We start from the raw sequence: 24,229 nt of genomic DNA on the forward strand, positions 1-24,229 counted from the left end.
CTTCAGAAAAGCAGCTCACATGACAGGGAGAATTACTTGCACTTTGAACTCTTACATTATCTGCTTTAACTATTTTCTTTTCAACTGCAAACCAGTTTTTAGAATCATGTTATTTATACTATAATTCTATAAAAAGTCAATTTCAGGGTTTCTCTAACTACTTAATATATTTTTTTCAGATTTGAAAAGGACTTTGTACAACATTACCTGATGCCAGCCTGAACAGAGTATACTGCATTTCAGGAAGACTTTTCTTGCTTTGGGATTACTTTGTTTTGTCACTGCTTTGGATTACAGTCTCCTTTTTGTGCTGATGGTTTTGCACATTATATGTTGCTGAGCCTCTTGTGGCTCTTGAATTATCAGCTGCCATCCACAGTGTACCAATAATATTGTCGGACAGAAACATAATTGCTTTGCATATTTCAGCTGTCAAGCAAATAGTGTGTTTAATGCATTCTGCAATGTGGCACTGAGGCACAGGGGAATGCATCGCTATGGCTGCAGCCGTGCAGCAAAACGAGATTGTTTACGAATTTGCCAGCAACTGTATGGAAGAGCAACAGGTAAGAGAGGAGTTCTTGTCAAATTACTTTTCTTGTTAATACTTTTTAGGTGTGATTTAAGCCCTTGATACTTTGTTACATTTGTTGTAATTCAGTGTTTCCTAACTTCACTCCTGTAGCACCATTGAGTTTTCTGGTTTTTATTCCAACCAAATTATTAATCAGAGGCCAATTCCTATCTTTAAGTGGACATGTTTTTTCTGTATTTAATGTACCAATCTGTTTGATTTTATTTATTATGTTAAATTTATCAAAGAATGTTGTGTTTTACTCAAAGGAATGGATTACAGATTTGATTAAATTTCAAAATACTTAAATACTTTCACATCTTTTATTAAATTAAAAATGTACTGATGAGCACCCAGGTGTAAATGGACATGAACTACCAGAACCTGCTTAAAACGTGCTGTTTGCACTGGTTTATATTATCTCATACATTTTACTTGTTTTCATTAATCCTTTGTCAAACCTGCTTAATCAAATTTTAGAATTATTAGGGGTCACAAAAATGACTGAATAGGACACCTGTCTCTCACAACTCCCACTCACAAACAATATAGGGCTGCAAATTAATCTAATATGGAATGTTTGGGGATGTAGGAGGAAGACTGAAGTATGTGGTGGAATAATTTTCAAAGACGAGTGAAAAATCTGCAGACTCCTCACAGTTTCACCCAACTCTGGACCTTTGTGGAAGAAGTGGCAAAAACAAGTGCCACCATGCTTGCCTCACATAATTTCTAAATGAAAGCATTTAAGAGAGCAATTTTCCAACATGAAACTGATATAAAAATAATAAAGCCCATAAAGGGAATGACAGTGCTACAGGAGTGTTTTTCATTTCATTTTCATTTTGGAAAATGGAAAATATCAAAGCCTCAATTTTATTTTCAAAACCAAATTGAACACCTTTACTGTAAGGATTTTTAACTATTCAATATTAAAAGTATACCCTGAGGTAAAAGCAAATAAAAGCATCGTAGCAATTATTTTCTTTTAGTAGAACCCAGTCTTCAGTCTCGGGTCTCTCACATGCTGCGGCTCATCTAGTTGATCCATGCAATAAAGAGATGACATCATATAGAGTACAACACTGCTTTGTACAGTGTATAATGTGCCTAGCTTCTATACCTGTACATAAACAGGACCTTGATTGTTAGCAGAATAATTATTACTATGAAATACTGGTCTGTCCCTAGAATCAACAGCAGTATTAACTCCACGGGTCACATTACAGAAATCACCTATTCTCTTGTAGTGTGTAGCAAATACAACAAATAATTAAAATGTAACTGGACTGCTTTAAATGGTTATGCTAGCATACATTTGTATGTGACTTTTTTGGTATAATGCAAAATTTCACATATAGAGTTAACATGCAGATACGCAATCATGTAAAAGAATTTTAGCTTTCACTGGGAATGAGATACTGTATGAGATGAAGTACAATTTTCCTTTTGGAATAACAACATCTGTGTAAAAAAAAAAAAAAAACTGGAAATCAAGATTATACCTCCCCATACAGAAATCATTAAAATTTCAGTTTTCACGGGGAAAGAGTGGTAAATATGAATGTATATTGAATTGTATCTTTTATTGTTCTAATGTAACAATAAAATAAGAATTTCACTATACTATGTACATATGACAATAATGACCTATAATATTGAAAATTAAATTTGAACAAGATGATAAAAAGGGAGCAGCTGCCACACCCTACTGGTGCTGTATGTTTATCAGAATGGTTTAACATCCAAGTGTCGTCTTGTTGGAAGTAATTGAGTCAACCAGCCTTTAGACCTTTTCCCTGAACCAAACCTCCTGGACACAGATAGACAGAGATAGACGAAACCTAAGTTCCAGGAAGGAAACTTGACCTTGTTCCAGATGCACCTGGGACTTTTGTTTGACAATGGTGAAGTGGTTGGTGCATTCACAGCTGTTTGATTCTGCATTTAATTCTAAGAATAACCTCTAATATTGAAGTATTATCAGAGGTGGGTAGTAACAATTTACATTTACTCCATTACATTAACTTGAGTAACTTTTTAAAAAAATTGTACTTCTAAGAGTAGTTTTACTGCACCATAGTTTTTACTTTTACTTGAGTATATTTGTGAAGAAGAAATGCTACTCTTACTCCGCTACATTGGGTAACACTTCAATTGTTACTTTTTTTCCATTAGATACGCTATACTGTATTTTTGCAAGAGAGAAGCCACCAGTGGATCTATAGCATGACAGTTTCACCGATCAGGTGTAGCAATAATAATCACAAGACTCCATTTCACCAATCAGACGTAACAACAATAATCACAAGACTCCGTTTCACCAATCAGATGTAGCCATGCAGTCACATGACCACACACAAACTGTGGCGGCATAACGGTGCAAACTCCTCACAAACAGCGGACAGGGAAAGAAAGAATACACATGGAGCCTCGTTTAGCAAGCATAATTTGTTTTGGCAACATGCTCACAATCCAAAGCACTTGTAGATCAAAGCGAATTTTCCAATAAGAAATAATGGAAACTCAGATGATTCGTTCCACAACCCAAAACTATTCATATAAAAATGATTAATACAAAATATAAAATAAAAATACATAAAACAAATTAGCCTGCACTTTACCTTTGAAAAGAATAATGGCTGGTGTGAGTGAGTTTCTAAACTCTTGTGGGATTTCACCCGATGGGATGGCATGTGGAAGAGCGTCCCAAAGCGACCGCAGGCACCCAGCGCTGTAGCAGTTCGCCGTAAAAGCGAATCCGAAAACATCGTGGTCATGCTATAAGCACCTGCCGTTTATGGGTGATACAAGGAACAAGGAACATTATAAATGCGCAGGGCACAGTATTACTTGGCCACTAACCTGGGCATGACCCTGCCTGATTGCTGTGTCTGTGTATAGGAGAGCAGATCCTGCTACAATAAATAACCGTGCTGTTCCTGTTTCAAGCTGAATAATGATGGTGTCGCTAAAGTATTTAGACTCAGCTTCATGTTTTGGGGTCCAAGACGGGGACTCACACAGCACAGACACATGGTCACAATGCTGTAGTAAACAGTAAACACTCGTACTGATGTTGACTATATGAGTGAGGCACGCCGACTGACGATTGCCCACAATCCCGAGAGAGAAGAACCATCAGCTCAGTTGTGATCACGTGACGCTCGGCAGACAAATCTTATACGGACTACTCGTATTGCAAGACCTCGCTTGTTTATCAAGTCAAAATGTATTAAACATTTTAGCTTGTCTTGCAAAACACTCACAAACCAAGTTACTCGCAATCCAAAGTTCCACTTGTACATGAAAAATGAGAGCCATCTCCTGCTCAAGCTTAACCATCACTTCACTGAGTGAAGAACAAGCACGTTTTAACCAAACATGCACAGACACAGACAGTCAAGGTAAAGTGAGACTTCTTGTACGTGCACAAGCTGCCTTGTTCTAATGTTATTTTCTATCAGCTGTGCTATTTGGAGTGCAAGTGAATATGCAGTATCATACTGTCAGTGTGCATTACATCTTGTCACTGTAAGTAGTTTGCACTGTTCAGACATACATGTTACCTACTGTAGGTATTGGCTTCAAAAGCTTTGTTGTGAAAAACTGAGATTTGGACCTTAGTGTTATTTGTGCATCTTTATTTTGTAAAGATGTTATTTATTTTTACTCATTTTTATTTTATTATTGGAAATAGCAGAATTTGCACATTATTTTATATTTTTGTCTGTCTTATTACAACATTTCTAAAAAATAAATAATTTATTATGATTAAACAGTTACTCAGTACTTGAGTAGCCTTTTCACCAAATACTTTTTTACTCTTACTTGAGTAATTTTTTGGATGACTACTTTTTACTTCTACTTGAGTAATATTATTTTGAAGTAACGCTACTCTTACTTGAGTACAATTTTTGGCTACTCTTCCCACCTCTGAGTATTATTCAGGTATGTTATTGGGCTGCCATTAGGCATGATATAAAAGAAGCCAAGTTTTCATTGGCCCTCGAAAAATTCACTTCTTCAGGTTTAGTCTCACACTCTCAAAATCTAAAGTGAAATACCTACCTTTTGTGTGGGTAAGACAAGAAAGATTGGACATAAAAATGAAAGCTGCGCCTATTTTAATTCCATTTTTTTAACAGTGTAGGGTGTGGTGTGGTACAGTGGTTAGTACTGTTTCTTTGCAGCTTCAGGAGATAATGTCTGAATCTTGGCTTGATCATTGCCTTTGTGAAGTTTACACATTTATCCTTTGTCTACAGTGCTGTATTTTAGGTCAACTGGAAACTTGACTTGGCCCTTGGGTGCACTGAGAAGGACTGGTTCCCCACCCAGAGATGATTCATGCATTGTATTCAAAGCTGCCTGAGTATATTCCAGCTAAAACTGGGATTAAGACTGTTTAATACATGTAAAGGTGGATGACAATGTTATCCAAAGAGAATTACAAAAGAGAAATATTTGTTTACATCATACTACTACAATTGGAGCACCAGCAGATAAAAGGATTGACTAGCGTCACACACATTATCTACTGTGGGAGTGAGCCTGCGATTTATAAGCAGTTTATCCACTAAACAAGTAGATTTCCTTAATTACTCTATAAACAATGAATACTAATTAAACCAATCATATGCAACAACCTAAAATGAAAAGAAACTCTTTCACTAAAGTTTTACTGCCAGCAACATACAACAGAAATTTTCTTATTTAGCTACTAACATTTTAAAATACACGTAAATGCTTAACCTTATTTTCTTTTCACTGGATAAAATGGTCATAAAGTAAAATGTTTCTTAGATATCCTTAAAACACAGTAGCATATATTAAATATACAAAGTAAAATAAATCTAATATTACATAAATTCATTGTTTAAATTAATAAATATTCACTTCAGTTTTAGAAGTCAAGTCTGAGTTAAAACACCAATTTAAATAGTTATAGCTAAGCATAAGGACAAATATATTATAGGCACATTAACATAATCTCCTTGTAACTATGAATACTTTTGTATCAAACTATTTGATCTATAATTTAGAAAGAAGCTAGATGTGTAATGAAGCCATTAAGCACCTTTTCCTATGGTAGTTTTTTATGATTATAAAGCAGAATCAATTACATGATTTATGGCTACAATAGCATAGTTATCATCATTTACATACTCATTACTAAGTATTTTTCCCCCCATATCCTTGTCACATACGTACTAAGTGATTCACTTAAGTCATAAAACATATCATGTACTGCTCAGCCTGTTACCACCCTGACTTTAGTAAGAAAAACATGGATTAGAAAATACATGAAACATGTATGAAAACCTTGGCATAAACACTGTAACAATTTGAAGAGTTCTGAAAGGGTGTGTCTCTTAAAAGGAGGTGGGTCTGTTTAACAGAAAAGGCAAACATGAGATACCATGGCTACAGCAAAGGGAAAGGGTGTGTTACTTGAGAGTCATTCTTGTACTGTGACATTTTCAGAGGCATGCTGTAGCAGCTACATGTATAGCCACAAGTTTTAGATAGATAGAGAGATAGACAGATAAAATGTTATAAAACAAATAAAAAACACACATAAAACTTGAGGCTTTTTTTTTTTTTCTCCAGCCTTTGGAATTTTATTTTGTTTTTTCTGTCCACCCTGGCCATCGGACCTTACTCTTATTCTATGTTAATTAATGTTGACTTATGTTTATTTTTTATTGTGTCTTCTATTTTTCTATTCATTTTGTAAAGCACTTTGAGCTACATTTTTTTTGTATGAATATGTGCTATATAAATAAATGTTGATTGATTGATTGATTGATTGGCTTGGATAATAGTTGCTACTGTCAATAACAGGCTTGTGGGTGGCAGTATAATGATTGCTACGAAATGTTACGGTTTACTGTATACACATACATCCTGTTCATACACTCTGTGCCACCACTTTTTGTATTTCATCTTCAATAAATTTCTATATCTAGTTTTTTAATGAGTAAAAATGATACGCATTACTCGAACTTACTGAATACTCAAAATTACAACAAAATGATTTCACTGCAATGGCAAATATCACTCACACTGTTTCATCCACAAGCATGTATGTTCCAGATGGTTTGCCACATCAGATACCTTTAGACTAGCAATTCTGTGCTTCAGTTTCTGTTTTGTTAAAACAGAAAGACTAAAGTTCCACTTTGCTCAACACACCCCCGCATCCATACACACACAGAACTTGCATATACTGTATATCATGAGGTGCAAATTAATATAAACACTGTCTACAAACTGGGATGTCTAATCCAATTACCAACTGCTCAAAACATAGTGCCAGAAGTACCAAAACATTTCCACTCGCCTCCCTAAACTCTTACACTCACTCTTACTCCCTAAGCAATGGCAAAACTATCTTCCCAACAGTTTAAGACTTCCCAATCTCCTATCACCTTTTTAAGCTCAGAACTGCTAGGAACTGACCTTTAAACCCCACCATTGGGTTAGTTCTAGGGTAATCCCCTGAACCACCTCAGGAGTTGAGAATCTTTTGGAAGTCCTGAGTCCACACTTCTAGAGCTCCCCCACATCTTCCTATATTACAGAGCCCTTCCATCCATCCATCCAAGCCCTGTTGTATTTATAATGTTCCTTAGTATTCTGCGGCCATGCCTGTCATTTGTAAGAGGGCACAGAGCTGCACCTGTCCTAGGAAGACACACTATACTATCACCTAATAGTATGTGGGAAACCACTTGGCCTTCTGCTCATTCCAATAACCTTCTTGTTGCTCTGCTGCAGACAAGTGCTGCTTATCCACTCCATACACTTCTAAAGCAATGAGCCATCTACTGGATATCTAGGCACATTGTAGTTTCCCCTAGGAGCAAGAGAGCCCTCTAGAGGTTGTCGATTCACATTACCCTTACTGTTAATTCTCCCTATATAGAACATTCCTGATCCATATCCTGCGCCCTTTTGTTTTCCTGTCCCTTTGTACCTTTGTGCTGCTTTTCAAGTCTGGCATCTTATTAAGCAGCCTGGCCTTAAGGAAAATGTCATTAAGAATGAATTATTTGTAATTGGAAAATGCTATTTAAGAATGTTACTGACCACCAGCAGTGATGCCAAGTTCCACACATCATAATATATTCAGGGAAACTGACCTTAGCCCTCCTGTTGTAATAACTGTCATTTCAACTTACAAGCACTTTTTTCCATATGATCTGCAATGTTGGTGACAAACTCTGGGGTAAGCACAGAAGTGTTTTTTGGTTTGGTGTATTAGTCATAGAACCAGTAGTACACCAATTTTATTACCGATTCACCTGTCAATATACAGCTCCACAATCAAAATCTGCTGTTCCAATAAATACAGCATGCCTACCCGCCCAGCAAGAACAGATACAATAACAGAACTAAGAAAACACTAGAAGAAAGTCCCACTAGTTTTACCTGACTGTATATGCTGCTGCCAAAGCCAGGGCTGGAGTCCTTATTATACGCAGGGGTAGTTTTTTTGTGCATACATGTCACCGAATCTAACTAGGAATGCATGCAGCTGTGGAAATAAATTGAGACCATTAAGCAGCTAAATCTGCAGCCTGGTTGTTTAGCTAAACAATAGAAGCTGATGATTAAAATTCCTAATGTGCAATGTATGGGTTCCAGCCATGCCATCTCAACTCATATAGCCACTGGGAGTGGGAAGTGACACTCTAAGCAATTAATCAGCAGAGACAGCATGCATCTAACAATTGTTAGTTAGTGGTGGATTTTCATGCAATTCTTATGCCTTTTCCAATTCCATGAGGTGCAGGATGTTATCAAAAACTGCAGGATGATTAACCAAACACATGGTTCAAACTGGCATCCTATCCATAGCTGATTTATATCATGCATTCACTGAGACGGGAATGAGTCCTGGCGCGCTGTGGTAAAATAAGTTAAGAAAAAAGAAGACATTGAATTTATATAGTGCTTTTCAAGACAGTCAAAGGGCATTACATAGAGATGGGGAACGACTTCAACCACCACCAATGTACAGCACCCACCTGGATGGTGCGACATCAGCCATTTTGTGCCAATACTCTCACCACACATTAGTTATTAGGGGGTGAAGGGGTGAGAGAGATAGTTAGTCAATAAGAAAATGGGGATGATTAGGGGATCAGAATAACCAGGCCATGATGGGCAATTTCATCACCACACAGAGTCAGGATCTCAGTGTTATTTCTCATCCAAAGAACGGCACCGTGCCCCCATCACTGCATTGAGGCATTATGATCCACACACAAACCACAGGGTAAGCAACACCTCTTCCAGCAGTAACCCAATCTTCTCCTAGGTGGCCTCCCATCCAAGTACCGGCTCGACCCAAACAGCTTCAGGTGGATTACCTTTTCTAAAGTGTAGGTGGTATGGGTGCTAACTTAAGTAAATAGACTGATGTCTGTACAGTACATATGGAAATATTTGTACATTTTCTAAACCTGCTTAATACAAAATGTATTATGATATGTCATAACAGGTTCTACACACTATATTTATACAGGAAATAGAATATGAGTACATCTATAAAAGTTTAATGATTACATATCATATTATGAATACATGCACACAGAGACATTATACATGTAATATGTTACTTGTATGATCTGTTCAGTTTTAATTTCATTGCAAAATGAATGACATATGTACAGTTTACTCTCAAATTTTAGGAACATAAATGACGCTCTATTCTTAAGCGTAACCTGTGATTGTATTGTCTACCATTCAGGGTTAGTTCTTAGCCCTTAAAACCCTGAGGTTATGGGTTCAAATCCTGCTACTTGTGCTCTGTGACCCTGAGCAAGTCACTTGACCTAACTGTCTTCCAATTGGAAAACCAACGGAAATGTAACCAATTGTATCATGAATGTTGTAAGTCGCCTTGGATAAAGGCATTAGCCAAATAAGTAAATCTAATATGAAAAGCTTTGGCTCCAAGTCCTCCTGGAAAAACTAGGGCTAGAAAATAGATGAACGTTAAATTATTAGATCTTAAGATCCTGTAATTGGGCATTTGGTAAAGTTACATCCCCAAGACACATTAAGACTTTGCTTTAATATTCATTTCACACTTTCACAACTAACTATAAGTACATGCAGATTAAAAAAACAAACAAAAAAACACATTTACCCATTAATTATATTGCAAACAAAGACTGTGATAGGTCAGAATCTTGTGCACAACAGATGCAAGTTGGGAAACAGTCAATATTCCTGTTTAGTGGAATTATTTATGCACATATCTAAGATCTTTTGGTATTGCAGGTGTCATATTGTCAAAATTTAGAAGCAATTATCTGTATGTATGTATTTAATTAAGAAATGTCTGTGCTATAGTTGCATTATAACAGAAGTCAAAATTGAACAGTCATTGGAATTGTACAGTCAATAACCTCATTTTTGATTGTTTTGATTGGTCAGGACAAATTTCCAGGAAAAAATACATTAAAAACAGTTTGTTTATTTGTGCCATTAAGCATTACACACATACAGCAACATCTGGCTTTCCATGACCAAGAATGACTAATCATTTTTTGTATCAACAAACCGATTTTTTAGCCCATCAAGATTACCCATGACCCAGTCATTTATATTAATTTATTAACTAAACTATACTTCATTTAGCTTTACGTTGGTAAGAAGTCTGAGTATAACCTGGCAAAATGAGTACTAGGCTGAAAACAACCCTGCATGGGGTGCCAATTCTGTTGTAGGTCACACAAAAGTACTATATACCTGTTCATGCTGGATCAGTTTAGAACTGGCAATCAACTAAACTAGCAGGCCTTTGGGTGAAAATCTGTAGATATGACAAAGTGACTAGAACAGCTATGAAGTGCTAATCATTACCCTACTATGCTACCATTTTATATAAAATTTTAATTTTAAATAGAAACAGCACGGAGCACAACTCTACACAATCACACCCACATAGGTGTAGATATCAGTCAGAGACAATAATAACCTCCACTTCATCTCTGGAATTGGGAGCCTCTTGCTTAATTATCTTGATCCCTGGAATACATTTCAAAAGGAAGAAAGAGAGAGAATACTAAAGATAGAAGATATAAGATAGATATAGATATAAATGGTGTTTGGATATGCCCATCTTAGTAACTGGCCAAAAATATATATTTACGGTATGTACTCATAGTATTAAAACCACTATTAAAGAATGCAAATGCCATTATAAACAAAAAACAAATGAAACTTCTTATTATGTAATTTCTTGTTTATTTTAGGATCTTTTCTAAAAATATCCAGGTTTTCAGTGGTATTAAATGATACAGATTTATACACTGGATATTGAAGGAGAAAAGGCAGAGAAATTTATCAAACAATTCCTTTTATTTACCCTTTGCTAAAGAGTGGTACAACTGTACTGTGATTAATATTGTTACTCCGTAGTTGCAGGGTTCTGGGTTCTATTGTAATTGAAGGTGTGTCCTTTATGTGTTATATCTGCTGTACATATTATCTCTGTGTATTTGTAGATGTTCCTTAGTTATAGTGGTTTAAAACCATGTTGCAGAAACATGCTAAAACTGGTATTTTTAAACTGGCCCAGTATGACTGAGCAAGGGTACTCCTTATATACTGGGTCTCAATGCGGCACTGGTTGCTGCCTTGCACTCAGTGCTGGCAGGCTCCAGCTCCTTAATATACTACAATCAAAAAAGTGCATTCAAAAGACAGCTGAATTGATGTATTTACAGTGTTGCAAATACCTTGACAGACATGCTTATGTAAAGACAGTCTAGATATATTCCCAACTTCATTTCTATTTTCAGTAGTTAAGCACTTGTTTATTTCAGCTTGGTGATCCCTCCATTTTTCCTGCTGTGATTGTGGAACAAGTTCCCAATGCGGATCTCCTCCAGGATTACTCTGGCCTGGCCTGCAACAATCGCTCTGTAGAAATGATACATGAAAATTCCTTGGATGTTGCTGAGGAACAAATCATAGAGGAGGAAGACATCACAATTACAGGTATTGCTGCTGTCAGTCTATTTATTAACATTGTCTGAATAATTTTAAAAAGATAACCCATAAATGAATAAGTTACTGCATGTGCCTTTTGAACAAGGTGAAGATTATTTTCACCTTCACTATATGTTCTTCATTTTCCTGATTTAATGTTTTCAAATTTTTTGAACACATTCAAAACATGTTATTTTTAACAAAGTTAATGTAAGGCTGTGTCAGTGTACATTGGCAAAGGAAAGAAGAGGTTAAAGGTTATTTCCATGCTAAAAAGAATATAATTTAAAAGTCACAATGTTTCGTAAGTATAGCCTTCATCAGGTGTGCCTGGTGACATGCATGATGAAAGCTATTGCCGAAAAGTTGCATCATCTTATACCTTCTTTTCTTTTCATTGTGGAAATAAAATTTAATGCAATTTTTATTGCTTATTCTGAAATTTTGTGGCATGTAGTAAGTTGTTAGGATTCACTGAAGTTGATCCTAAGCAGGTCACAACTCACTTTAAGACAAACTGCCTTGGTATATTCACACTCACATAGAACAGTAGTTAGTGCTGCTGCCTCACAACTCCAGAAAACTGGGTCTGAGTCCCACCCTGCAAGTCAAAATGGCAAAATGAGTTTTGCATGTTTTCCAGTGTGCTTCTGTGAATTTTCTCCCACATTCCAAATATGTGCAGCTCACTTTGATTGATGACTCCAAATTTGTATGGAATGTGCAAAAGTGTGAAAGTCTGGATGTGTAAGTAAATGTGCCCTACACTGGACTGGCACACCAAACCAGGATTGGTTCTTGCTTTACAACTGATACTGTTGTGAAAGACTTTGACACCTTGTGACCCTAAACTAGACAGAGCAGGTTTCAGATATTAATAACTATAGTACTGTATGTAAATTATTAAGCATGATAGACAGGGGCTTTGTCCAGAGTTTGTTCCCACCTTGTACCTGATACTACTACAATGCTGAATTAGATTTATGCAGGCTTGAGAATGTTATATCATTGCCTATTAGGGCCTTAAAATAATTTCAGAAAGTAATAACATAAATTAAGTAATTTTGGTAAATAAACTGAAACTAAAAGTGGCATGATAGTGCAGCAAGTGCAGCACTATTGCCTCATGAAACCAGTAGAATTGTGTACAAAGAAGAAACCAAACAAGTATGGAGTATCAGTCCAGCAGAGGGCATGTTCACTCTCACTATGCAAGCTATCTATTATGGACAACGAACATCACCCACTGTACACCACCATAGTTAAGCAGAGGAGTTTGTTTGGTGGTAGGCTGCTATCACAGAATTGCAATGCAGACAGATACATGAGCTCTTTTGTTCCCAGAGCCATTAGACTCTTCAACTCTTTACAACAGGGGCAGGGTTTGGTTAGGGCATGGTTGAATGCTGAACCTGATACATTTTCTCTGCTCATAAGCTATATTAAATGTATTAACTTTACACTTTTTTTTTCATTAATACCCAATTAGCAGAAGCCTGTCACATTATTTTGTTTTCCTCTCACATTAAGTAACTTTAGTATCTGTCACTTTGGTAATAGTATTACTTGCACAGTTCCCACTGCACTAGCATTATTGTATGTACCATCTAGTGTACTGTGATTTCATTACTCACATAATATTGGTTATGGTTATTGGTTACATCACATTAAGTGAACCTCCTCCTCCTTCCCTTTACCTATTCCCACTATTTGCCTAAATTTTGGCCTACATAAGCCTCAATATTCATGAAACCCATAAAGACAGAGAGAAAAAGTGCTACAATTACAGGGCTAATAATAACATAGAAGTGTTTTAGAAAAAGTGGGTCAAAGTGAGAAAAGATTAAATAATTTATAACAAAAGTGATGCTAAAGCACAGTGTGAGCTTATAATGTATGATGCATTGTTAATGTTGTCTGGATATGCCAGGGTAGCAGAAACTCATTAAATTATATCTTTCTGCACAGGCAATGAATATAAAAACAGATTTGGATATTGGCACAATGTGTTTCAATAAGCCCAAAGGTGTTGAATTTTCTATTTAAACCATAATTGTAGTTGTCTCAAGAAATAGTGCTACAAATGACACAGGCCTATTCTTCCACCATCCATCCATTTTCTAACTTGGCTATCCATCTGATGGTAATAGGGGGGCAATGTCCATTCCTGCAGCATATGCCAAAAATCAACCTTAGAGTGGGGTGCCAATACATCACGGAGAATACCCAAGTACACACCTATGGTCTATACAAATGCCCTAAACGTGTTTGCAGTAGAATATGCAGGAGGAGAAGACAGGCCAGCACTGTATGCTACGTCCTCAAAAGCCCTTCCTGTGATGTCATCTTGAACAATGGATCAATAGCAGTCTGTGAAAACATAGATTATATGCAGTTACAGATAACATTGTTCATCAGAAGAAAAAAGAAAATGCTTGAATTTAGCCAGGATGACATAAAATTCTGGATTTTTTTTGTCAGCTTTGATATTAGTATGAGGTTTGCCAAAAAGTTTTGGAATAAGTTCTATATTTCAGTCAGAATTAACAGGAAATGACTACAGTTTATTATGTTGTTAATTTGAAATACTCCCATTGCTCTGGAATATTTAGAAGTGTATGTGTGTGCATGTGTATTGGGTTCAATAAAGTCTAGTCATTGATCACAAAACTGTGTAGAAAAAGGTGTGTTCAGCTTTGTTCTTCTGTTACAAGACTGAGAGTGAAAGTTTTTTTGTCTCACTTTGACCTGGACATCAAAAGACAGTCTCAAAAGAAGAAGCTTAACATTTCCTATTCAACTGCAAGTTCAAATTCAAGATTAGTGTCATGCGCACATGATTTCCTTATGTACATGTGCCCTCAGATTTGTGAACATGATTCAACAGCAACACACTCACATAAAAAAATTAAATAAACAGCATACACAATGTTTAACATATATTTCAGGTTTCATGCTTTACAGTTCACAACAAGATAACAAAATCAGCACATGACATTTGTAACTTTAACTATCCAGCCAGAAGCTAGAAGCAGGTCAAGAGACAGGGTGCCTCTTAAAAAGCAAAGGGATAAAAAGGCTCTAAAGCAGTTTTGAAAGCAAATGGACCAGGGGTCTCATGAATAACACCATGTGTAGAATTCATACTAAAACACGGCATACAGGCAAAAGGGGAAATGTGTGTACGCACAAAAAAATTAAAATGCACAAAACTGCGTAAGCCAACTTCCACGCACTTCCGCTACAAAAATCCTAGTCAGCGTGAAAAGCTTGTGCACGTGGCTGCTGCACCACCCTTACTCCTCTCAGAATTTTGCATATTTTAATATGCAAATCAATATAAATAGGCTTTCCTTTCAGTGTTCGGTTAAAAGACAATGGAAAAAGCATGTGAAAAAAAGAATCTCAGCGAATGCAAAGTTGCTGGCTTAAGCAGTGGTATAAGCAACACATGAAAGACAATTGAGTGATACAGCATGCGGACAAACTCGAAAGTTCAAGTTCAGAAAGTCACACAGTACCCAAATTAAAAAAGAAGTGGTCATATGGATGCATATTAGGGTACATAGAAAAGAAAGTTTCCCCTTTAATCACGTAGTTTATTTTGTCATTAAAATAGAACATCATAAACTTCACCTTAAAATCGTTTAATGCACTACTTTCTCAAATCCGTAACTATAGTAGCACGTTAAATGCTTTGTATTCTATGTGTTCTATGTACTCTATGTGTGTGAATCACTACATGCTTCTTAAACGGGCTTTCTCTTACGCTGACAGGACACAGAATACATTACATTCATGATATTGCAGCTCTTTGAACAATTTAAATACCAAGATGTATACTTGATATAATTTTCATGAAGACAGAAATTAAAGCATGTACAGTATTTATCAGGTAGTGCCCGATGGCACCCTGTCCAGAGATTGTTCCTGCCTCATGCTGTATGCTTGCTGGGACTGGCATGACCCTGGATGGGTAGATGGATGGAATAATTAACCATGTACTACGGAGATATTTCAATGTTTCTTAAAAGTTTTGAAGAATATGTGTTCTGAGCTTAAGGATGGCTTGACATTTATTAAAGAGCTGATTGTGTGGCGATTGCTTATTTGTAGAAGGAAAAGAAAGCAAGCATCTTTCGGGAGACCAGCACCAGTTCATTGCTACTGCTGTCCACACGTTTAATTATTAACAGTATACATTATTTAAATGAAGTTAAAACTGTATAATGTAATATATGTACTTTACTGCATTTCATCTTAAAAAAGATATCAAGAGCTCTAAGAAGATAGCGTTTGGAAATCTAAATCAACTTAGAAGCCAGTTGTCATCATCTGTAAATTTGCGCTCTCTTCTACTGAGCTGAATTGAATTCCTTTATTGTTATTGTATGGTACAATGAGATGCAATATGCAAATCTATACTAATAAAAGCCAAAGCCCTGACTGACTGACTGACTGACTGACTGACTGACTGACTGACTGACTGACTGACTGACTCACTCACTCACTCACTCACTCATCACTAATTCTCCAACTTCCCGTGTAGGTGGAAAGCTGAAATTTGGCAGGCTCATTCCTTACAGCTTACTTACAAAAGTTAGGCAGGTTTCATTTCGAAATTCTACGCGTAATGGTCATACCTGGAATGGTCTAGTGTTTGGCACAAACTCAGCGAAAGTACAAGAGAAACTTTTAAGTGCTGGGTCTTAGCTAACATTAAATAAAGCCGTGGACATCGCAAGATCACACAAGAGAGCGGCTCACATGAACTGACTGTGAACGAAGTACGTAGAGAACAAGGAAGAGCTCCAAAGAGCGCTGAACAAAAAACGCATTACACAATTGAGAAGGCAGCAAAAAAATATGAAGCGAGTGATGCATACAAGCATATTCATAAGTGCAGAAACAAAGCACAGTGTAAACCATAAGTTTAAATTAAGTTTATAGACACGCTGCTGCTGGCGTTTGTCATGCCTACGACGAATACGATATTCGCGAGATACAAGTTTAATGAGAAGACACGAGGTATTAACGAGACTTTGGATCACTTTGTAATGGAGTTAAGATTGCTGTAACGGAGTTGAACTTGCGGGTGAAGGACTGTGCTTATACAAATGAATAGGAAAGCAAGGTGTAAAGCTTAACTTTAAATTAAGTTCATAGACACACTGCCACTCATGCCTAAGACAAATTCGATATTTGCGAGATACAAGTTTACTGAGAGGACGCAGGGTATAAACAAGACTTTTGATCACTTTGTAACTAAGTTAAAATTGCTGGTGAAGGACTGTGCTTATGCAAACGAAAATGAGATGGTCAGGGATAGAATAGTGTTTGGCAAAAACTCAGCAAAAGTGCGACAGAAACTTTTAAGTGCCGGGTCTGAGCTAACATTAAATAATTGCTGGTGAAGGACTGTGCTTATACAAACGAATAGAAAGCAAATGTTACGTTATTTTTAAAATGTTTCCTTTTTTTTCTCTTAACTTCTTTAACGCACTTCTTCTCCGCTGCGAAGCGCGGGTATTTTGCTAGTCCTCAATAAACTTATTTTCCTATAAAACGGTAAAAATAATAATAACAACAACAATAATAATCATCTGCATCAGCATAAATGGCTTAGGTTGTGCATTGTTACAACTGTAGTGCAAATTTACAGTGAGCTAATTATACTTATAAGTACAAACAGTTCTACCGGGAGCACTTGATGGACTGATTTGGTGCATCTATAGCTCATGGGATGAAACTGTTTCTGGAATGGGAAACGTTCAAGTAGACTGTATGCATGGCTGAGGCAGCGTGTGCGAGAAGCTGTATCCCGATAATTCTCTCAGCTTTTGACACAATCTGCCGTAGAGCTTTCCGATTAGCAGGTGTATAGATGTGATTCCACACTCAGATACAGCGGATTAAAATACTCTGAGTGATGCACTAAGAGTAACAATGCTAAAGCAGCTATGGTATTTGGAATAGTTTGGCCACTCGGTGCACCATTATATGGTTACAGGTTGATTACAATCAGATGCCTTAAACTAAAAAACGATAAGTAATTAATTTCAGTGTATTTCATAATGCCGCTTCAGGGATGTGAATCTCAAAAATAAAGGGAAACCACACAGGAACAGTAGCAATGCTTTGATGCTGGGTACCGCCAGTTTGCAAAACTGAGCTGAAAACTTGCGTATGCAATGGTTTCATGTGGTGTGAGAATGTGCGTGGCTTTACGCCAAGTTTAGTTTTTATATATCGCAATGTGAGCATGGAAATGGGCGTACGCAACATTTTTGGGCATACGCACCGTTTATACATGAGGCCCCAGGTGTTCAGGCACCTTCAGACTCAACCCATACCCATAAAACCCTGCTATTCCTCTTTTAATTCTGCTGTATAAAAATATTACAAAACATTAAACATACAGTAAATGCACAGTTAAGCCGTGTTAGTGTTGTCTATCAATTAACTAGTGGTTAAAGATCTATGATGAGGCTGATTGACACCATCTGTCACCCAACTTTGAATATTCTTTGCCAAAACAAGAATATGATGTGTAGCAATTGCAGCTGACAGTTACCTTATTTACTTATTCAACAACATTACCCATTGATTTATCACTAGCAAGCTCCAATAATATGCAAACAGCACACTCTTTTAATACTTCTACTTCAGTTAAGGCCTTATGATGCTTATCTAGTATCTGTGTAGCTTGGAGAGAAGCACTTATTGCTCATTCTTGAGTTAGTAAGGTGGATGCTTTTAAAGAAAGTGGCACCTAACATTATACTCCTTTATGACAGTGAATGTTTCATTGAAAATTAGTCAGGTTAGATGAGCATTTCAATATGATATAAAGACAAACTTTATTGTAATAATGATTCGCAGTATTAATTTCTCGCTGACATTTTGACAGAGACATTTTTGTTAGGCTAATCAGTAAAAGCTACATGACTAGGTACCGTCAGTGTGGACTTTAATAAGAAGCAAATATCAATTTGAATATTTGTGCTTGCACATTTGAAATGATAATAACACCAGATTGATTTCAGTACAAGTTGTGGTTGATAATTCCTTATCATGCATAGATCTAAATGTGACAGATTTTAACTGTCTTAGTGTGTGTTTGATGTGCACGACTGAGTGATTGGATGAGCGTATTTGGAAACAAATGAGCAAGAATATCTGTTGAAGTGTGTAAAGCATGTGTGGGGAGATGAAGTTAGAGGTGTTGCTGGCCTAAACCAAAGAGTATTTGCCCTGCAAAAAAATTGGCCCCAAATCAAATCTATTTAATGACCTCTAATATACAATATTTGTTATTCAATATGGAAAGTCACAGACAATATTTTTGGGATTCAGAAGGGTTAATTTTGCTAGACATTATGCCGCATAGCCATATCAGATCTGAACAGTCAAGCTCTTGAAAAGGTGTAGAGCTGTATAAAGAGAGTTCAACCTCAAAAATATTTTACAGAGACTCTCTTTTAACACAACAATGCATGACCACATTCAAGTTTAAAACACACGCAATTCTAATATTCCAGTGGGATGTTCTTCCACATTCACCTTAGAGCCCATGGGGAAGATTTATAAAATTTTAGTATGCACAAACTGAGGCCTGAAATATGCATATGCAATTTTCCATGCAAAAGTCATGAGTTTTAAAAGAAAATCTGACAGGAGAACTTGCATATATTTACAGCAACTCTGACCCATCAGTACAGAATATTTCAAAGAAACTGGGAAATGATGACACACTTGATCAAGTAGGGAAATGCTGCCAAACCAGTTAAATGACGTTATGCACACAATAATTCATATCACTGAGCTATTATTATAATATGCGTTGACATGACAAATATTGAAAGTGAGGAATATAATGTACAGAGTTTTAGTTCCTTTTTATTACATTCAATTCTGAATAATTGCACTAAAGAACTTTTTTGGTTTTTCATTAGTTTATATATCCTACTTGTTGTCACTTCTCAGGCAACTGCCGAACAGGTCAGGAATATCTTAGCCAAGCTTCACTTCATCATTCCTGCTGTGCTGGAAGCCATTTACTGACAGACGCGTAGCTACTGGGACATATGCCAGGTTTTATAAATCAGATATAATTTGTTTGGCGTACACACTTTCCTGTTTTTGGTGCATGTTTATTTACACGCTCAAATTTAACCAAAGTTTTATAAATGAGACAGCAAATCTTTCTATTTCAGATTTCCAACTGTTTGGATCTCTAAAAGATGATATATCGGGGAAAAAGGTCTGGGAGTGATAACAAGATTATTAAAAAAAGAACAGGATTTAGTTTAAAGTATATACTCTTGTCTATTAACAGAAATTATACAGAAAAACTTAAAGAGTGTAACAAAGGAACTACACTAAGCGAGTGTCTCTTCTGAGATTTTGTTTTGCCGACGTGCTTGCCTTGCTTGTATATTAGTGGCTGGAGGAAAAGTAAAATGTATACTGTTTTACCGATGTGCTTGTCTCACTTCCGGGCCCTTGTTTGAGCTTCATGCAGTAGCCTCGCACTTCCGGGCCCTTCTTTGAGCTTCAAGCTGTAGCCTCGGATTTCTAGGCTGCCTCGCACTTCTGCGCCGGATAGACAGACTTCCACGTGTAGACGTTTATATATACTCAGCAAAAAAAGAAACGTCCCTTTTTCAGGACTGTGTATTTCAACAATAATGTTTTAAAAATCCAAATAACTTTACAGATCTTCATTGTAAAGGGTTTAAACAATGTTTTCCATGCATGTTCAATTAGCCATAATCAATTAATTAACATGCACCTGTGGAATGGTCGTTAAGACCTTAACAGCTTACAGAAAGTAGGCATTTAAGGTCACAGTTCTAAAAACGCAGGACACTAAAGAGACTTGTCTACCAACTGTGAAAAACACCCAAAGAAAGATGCCCAGGGTCCCTGCTCATCTACGTGAAAGTGCATTAGGCATGCTGCAGGGAGGCATGAGGACTGCTGATGTGGCTAGGGCAATAAATTGCCATGTCCGCACTGTGAGACGCCTAAGACAGCGCTACAAGGAGACAGGAAGGACAGCTGATCATCCTCGCAGTGGAAGAGCCTGGATCTCAATCCCATTCAGCACGTCTAGGACCTGTTGGATTGCAGGGTGAGGGCTAGGGCCATTCCCCACAGAAATGTCCAGGAACTTGCAGGTGCCTTGGTGGAAGAGTGGGGTAACATCTCACAGCAAGAACTGACAAATCTGGTCCAGTCCATTAGGAGGAGATGCACTGCAGTACTTCAAGCAGCTGGTGGCTACACCAGATACTGACTGGTACCTTTGATTTTGAGCCTCCCTTCATTCAGGGACACATTGTGAAACATTTTTAGTTTATGTCTTATGGTGTTGACTCTTTTACTGTTCATACAAATATTTACACATTAAGTTTACTGAAAGTAAAAACAGTTGAAAGTCAGAGGACGTTTCTTTTTTTGCTGAGTATATAAGATAATATATAGTTTAATTAAAATTTGGGCTAAAGAACCAGAATAAAGCTCAAGAAACTAAATCAACTTTTCACGCTTTAACACTTGTGAAATCTTTAATTAATGCCGAGTAATCAAGCGAATGGACAATGTCTCGCTCAATGGACATTAATGCTAAAGCATTCAATCGTTCTTGTAACATGGTTGTCCTGAGGTAATTCTTGATTATATTTAGCTTAGAAAAGCTGCATTCCCCAGCAGCGACAGTAAATGGTATGGTCAAGGCGATATATAGCACTACTGTGACATTTGGAACAGAATCTTGCAAGCTGTTCTGGTATATAAACTGCTATGTTTCAAGAGCAGAAGCATTAGGAGGCACCAGATTTGACAAAATACGCAATTCAGAGAACAAGTCCTGAGCATCAATATCAGAACCAGTTGTTTCATCTGTTAATATCGCAATGAGATCCTGACAGGATTTAATCAAATCTGCATTACTTAGACATTTTATTCTCTCATAATTATAAAGAAAACTAAAGTAATCATAATGACTTTTCATTTGGTCAAAGCGTTCAGTCATTGACAATATCGCTTGGTCAAGCAATACATTGAAAAACTCAAATTATTTATCCTTTGAATCAAGTATTGGTTGATCTTGCGCTTCGTAGTCAAAATTTGACTCAAATTGTCTGCGCACTCTTCTTCTGCGCAAGCTTTCTGGTGCAGGAAAGCTAATTTCTTGTGGATTCCTTTCCAATTCATCCCTGCCCCGGGAAAGGGGAGTAAGCATAGCACTAAACTTCGTAGTACAGATAGATAACTTGCGTCGATCTTAAAAAAAAAAAAAAACCCCTCAAATGATGGGGCCCCTTTTGTCTTGGGGCCCTGCTGACAAGAAAAAACAGCTGGACAGTAAACATGCTGGGAGCTTAATGCAGGTTTCTGGAAATGCAGTACTAACCATAGCACCATTGTGCTGGCCTTCATCCATATAATTCTCATACTGTATGAATGCACCCTAAAAATTAACATGACAGGTTAATTGTCCAGTCTACATTGATAGATAGATAGATTGGACTTCCAGATGAGGATCCTGTTATCCTGTCTAAGGTTGAACACTGCTTTATGCTTGTTACTGACAGAATAAGTCCTGTTTGCCACATATCTCAAATAAATGCAGAGTCTGATACTCAGGGCCAAATTAAGACTTCCGCAGGACCCCAGGGTGTCAAAGCTCAAAAATCCTCACCTCACTCCCTACCTTCAGTGAGGATACGCTCATCAGGCACACACATACCCTCACAAATTATGAGCATCAAATATATCAATAGTAAATCAGGTACAGGGATTAATGTAGAAAAAAGTCCAAAAATAATTTCAGCCTCACCTTCCTTTTTTGTTCATTTGTGAACTACAATAAATGTAAGGAACTGACGAGTGCAACATCACATCTGCAGGAAAAGGTTCCAAGATGGAACCACTGAGTACAATTGCTGCTCTGTCGGCTCCAGACTGTGTATTTACTTTGTGTAAAGTGTCATTTTATTTACATTTTTACTCCTTCTACCTTGGGTTTCATGAGTTATAATCGCCAAACACTCATAAACATGGGATAGCAGGTCATTCACCACCTTTTGGTGACTCAGCTTGAGATTCTCCAGAAAAGTTGCAACAACAACAGCAGACGCACCCAAAAAAAAAAAAAGATAGTAACACGCTGGAGTGTGGAACAAGCTAAGGGCTCACACATTGAGAACACCACTGCCCAGTGTCCTATTAGCCAATGTCCAGTCACTACAGAACAAGCCAGATGACATAAGAGCAAGAATAAAGTTCCATCAACACATTTGGGACTGCAACATCTTTTGTCTCACAGAGACACAAGCTGATTCCAACAGTACCAGATTAAGCAATTCAGCCTGCTTAATCCTTCTTTGTTTACCATGCGGACAGAACAGAGCAGTCCAGTTAATTGAAAGGTGGAGGAGCATTTCTCATGGTTAGCAACTTGTTCAACAGTACAAAGTAAGTTTTTTATCACGCTACTGCTCTCCCAAACTGGAGCTTCTGACAACTAAAAGCAGCCGACCCCAGGAGTTCAACCCTAAAGGGATAGAAGGGGGTCAAAGTTACTCCTTTTCACAAACCTGTGAAAAAGTGGGGATCACTAATATAGGCATGTGGAGTGTTGTTTTATTCTATTTTGAGGTTGCAGGTCATGAAAATATTTTTGATGTCTGATTCTTTACCGAGGGTCCTAGCCCTCTAAAAAGGTTAAAAATGACAAATTGAAAATATAAGCATGCAGGGCATCATTTTAGACTATTTCATGGTCAGTAAGTACAGATGTTATTTTTGATCGTTTAGTACACTGCAAAAAATGAAATCTAAGCAAGTGGAAAAGTATTTATATCAGAGGTGCCTGCAGAGACCACGTGGAATTGCCCACAGGGCATGTTCTAAAAGTAGCACTAGACACCATGGAGCTCTCTCTAAAAATTGCATTTAATTGTGTTGCTGTTCTTTTTGAATCAATAACACTTGCATTGATGTAGATTGGAGGGTAGTCTGCGGTCAAAGTTCAATGTCATGAGCAAGGCAAACCTCCATCTCACTCTTTGCTGACAAGCAAACGGGCGCAGCTATGATGGGGAGCTAGATGCAATTTTTACTCCCTAAAAATAAAGAAAAACGTGGCAGAAAAGCTAAGGAAAATTTCCAATATAATAATAATATAATTAAAGGTGAACCACCCAACTTAGTGAATGATGAACCATTTTATCCAGGAAGTTTATATCAAGCAAGTAGCCCTTCGAATTACTCAGTACCCCTGAAGTAGCTCTCGGTTTCAAAAAGGCTGCTGATCCCTGATTCATATGATGACATTAAATCTTGTTTTCCCTATTTTAAGAATTGGTCACTTATCTAAAAATTTGCATTTACAGTTATTTAGTTTACTTTAGGAAATATTGTCAAGTAAATTTTGCTTATCCCATTGGCATTTTATTTTGCTAAATAAAAGCAGTAACTGCCATCTAAAGTTTATTTGATTATTTTTTGCACTTCTTGCAGTGTAGGTCTACATAGTCCTCTATGACCTGTTATTTTAGGGGGGGTTGCAATCGAGAATATTTAGACTTTAAATTTTAATACTTCAAACATTTAGCACAACTACTCTTGATT

The 24,229-nt window shown here is 37.0% G+C and overlaps 1 protein-coding gene across 3 annotated transcripts in view; it reads left to right on the forward strand.

The window, feature by feature from the left end:
- LOC120523727 (ETS-related transcription factor Elf-1-like) overlaps nucleotides 1-24,229 on the forward strand; it is a 72,515-nt gene that overhangs the window by 18,599 nt on the left and 29,687 nt on the right. For all 3 annotated transcript variants that reach the window (XM_039745296.1, XM_039745297.1, XM_039745298.1), the window contains exons 2-3: nucleotides 180-566; nucleotides 11,422-11,596. In XM_039745296.1, coding sequence (XP_039601230.1) covers nucleotides 498-566; nucleotides 11,422-11,596 — 244 coding nt within the window. In that variant the 5' untranslated portion in view covers nucleotides 180-497. The remainder of the gene's footprint in view (nucleotides 1-179; nucleotides 567-11,421; nucleotides 11,597-24,229) is intronic.

The sequence above is a fragment of the Polypterus senegalus genome, chromosome 2 (genome assembly GCF_016835505.1).
Source record: "Polypterus senegalus isolate Bchr_013 chromosome 2, ASM1683550v1, whole genome shotgun sequence".
In the NCBI taxonomy this organism is placed as follows: domain Eukaryota; kingdom Metazoa; phylum Chordata; class Cladistia; order Polypteriformes; family Polypteridae; genus Polypterus; species Polypterus senegalus.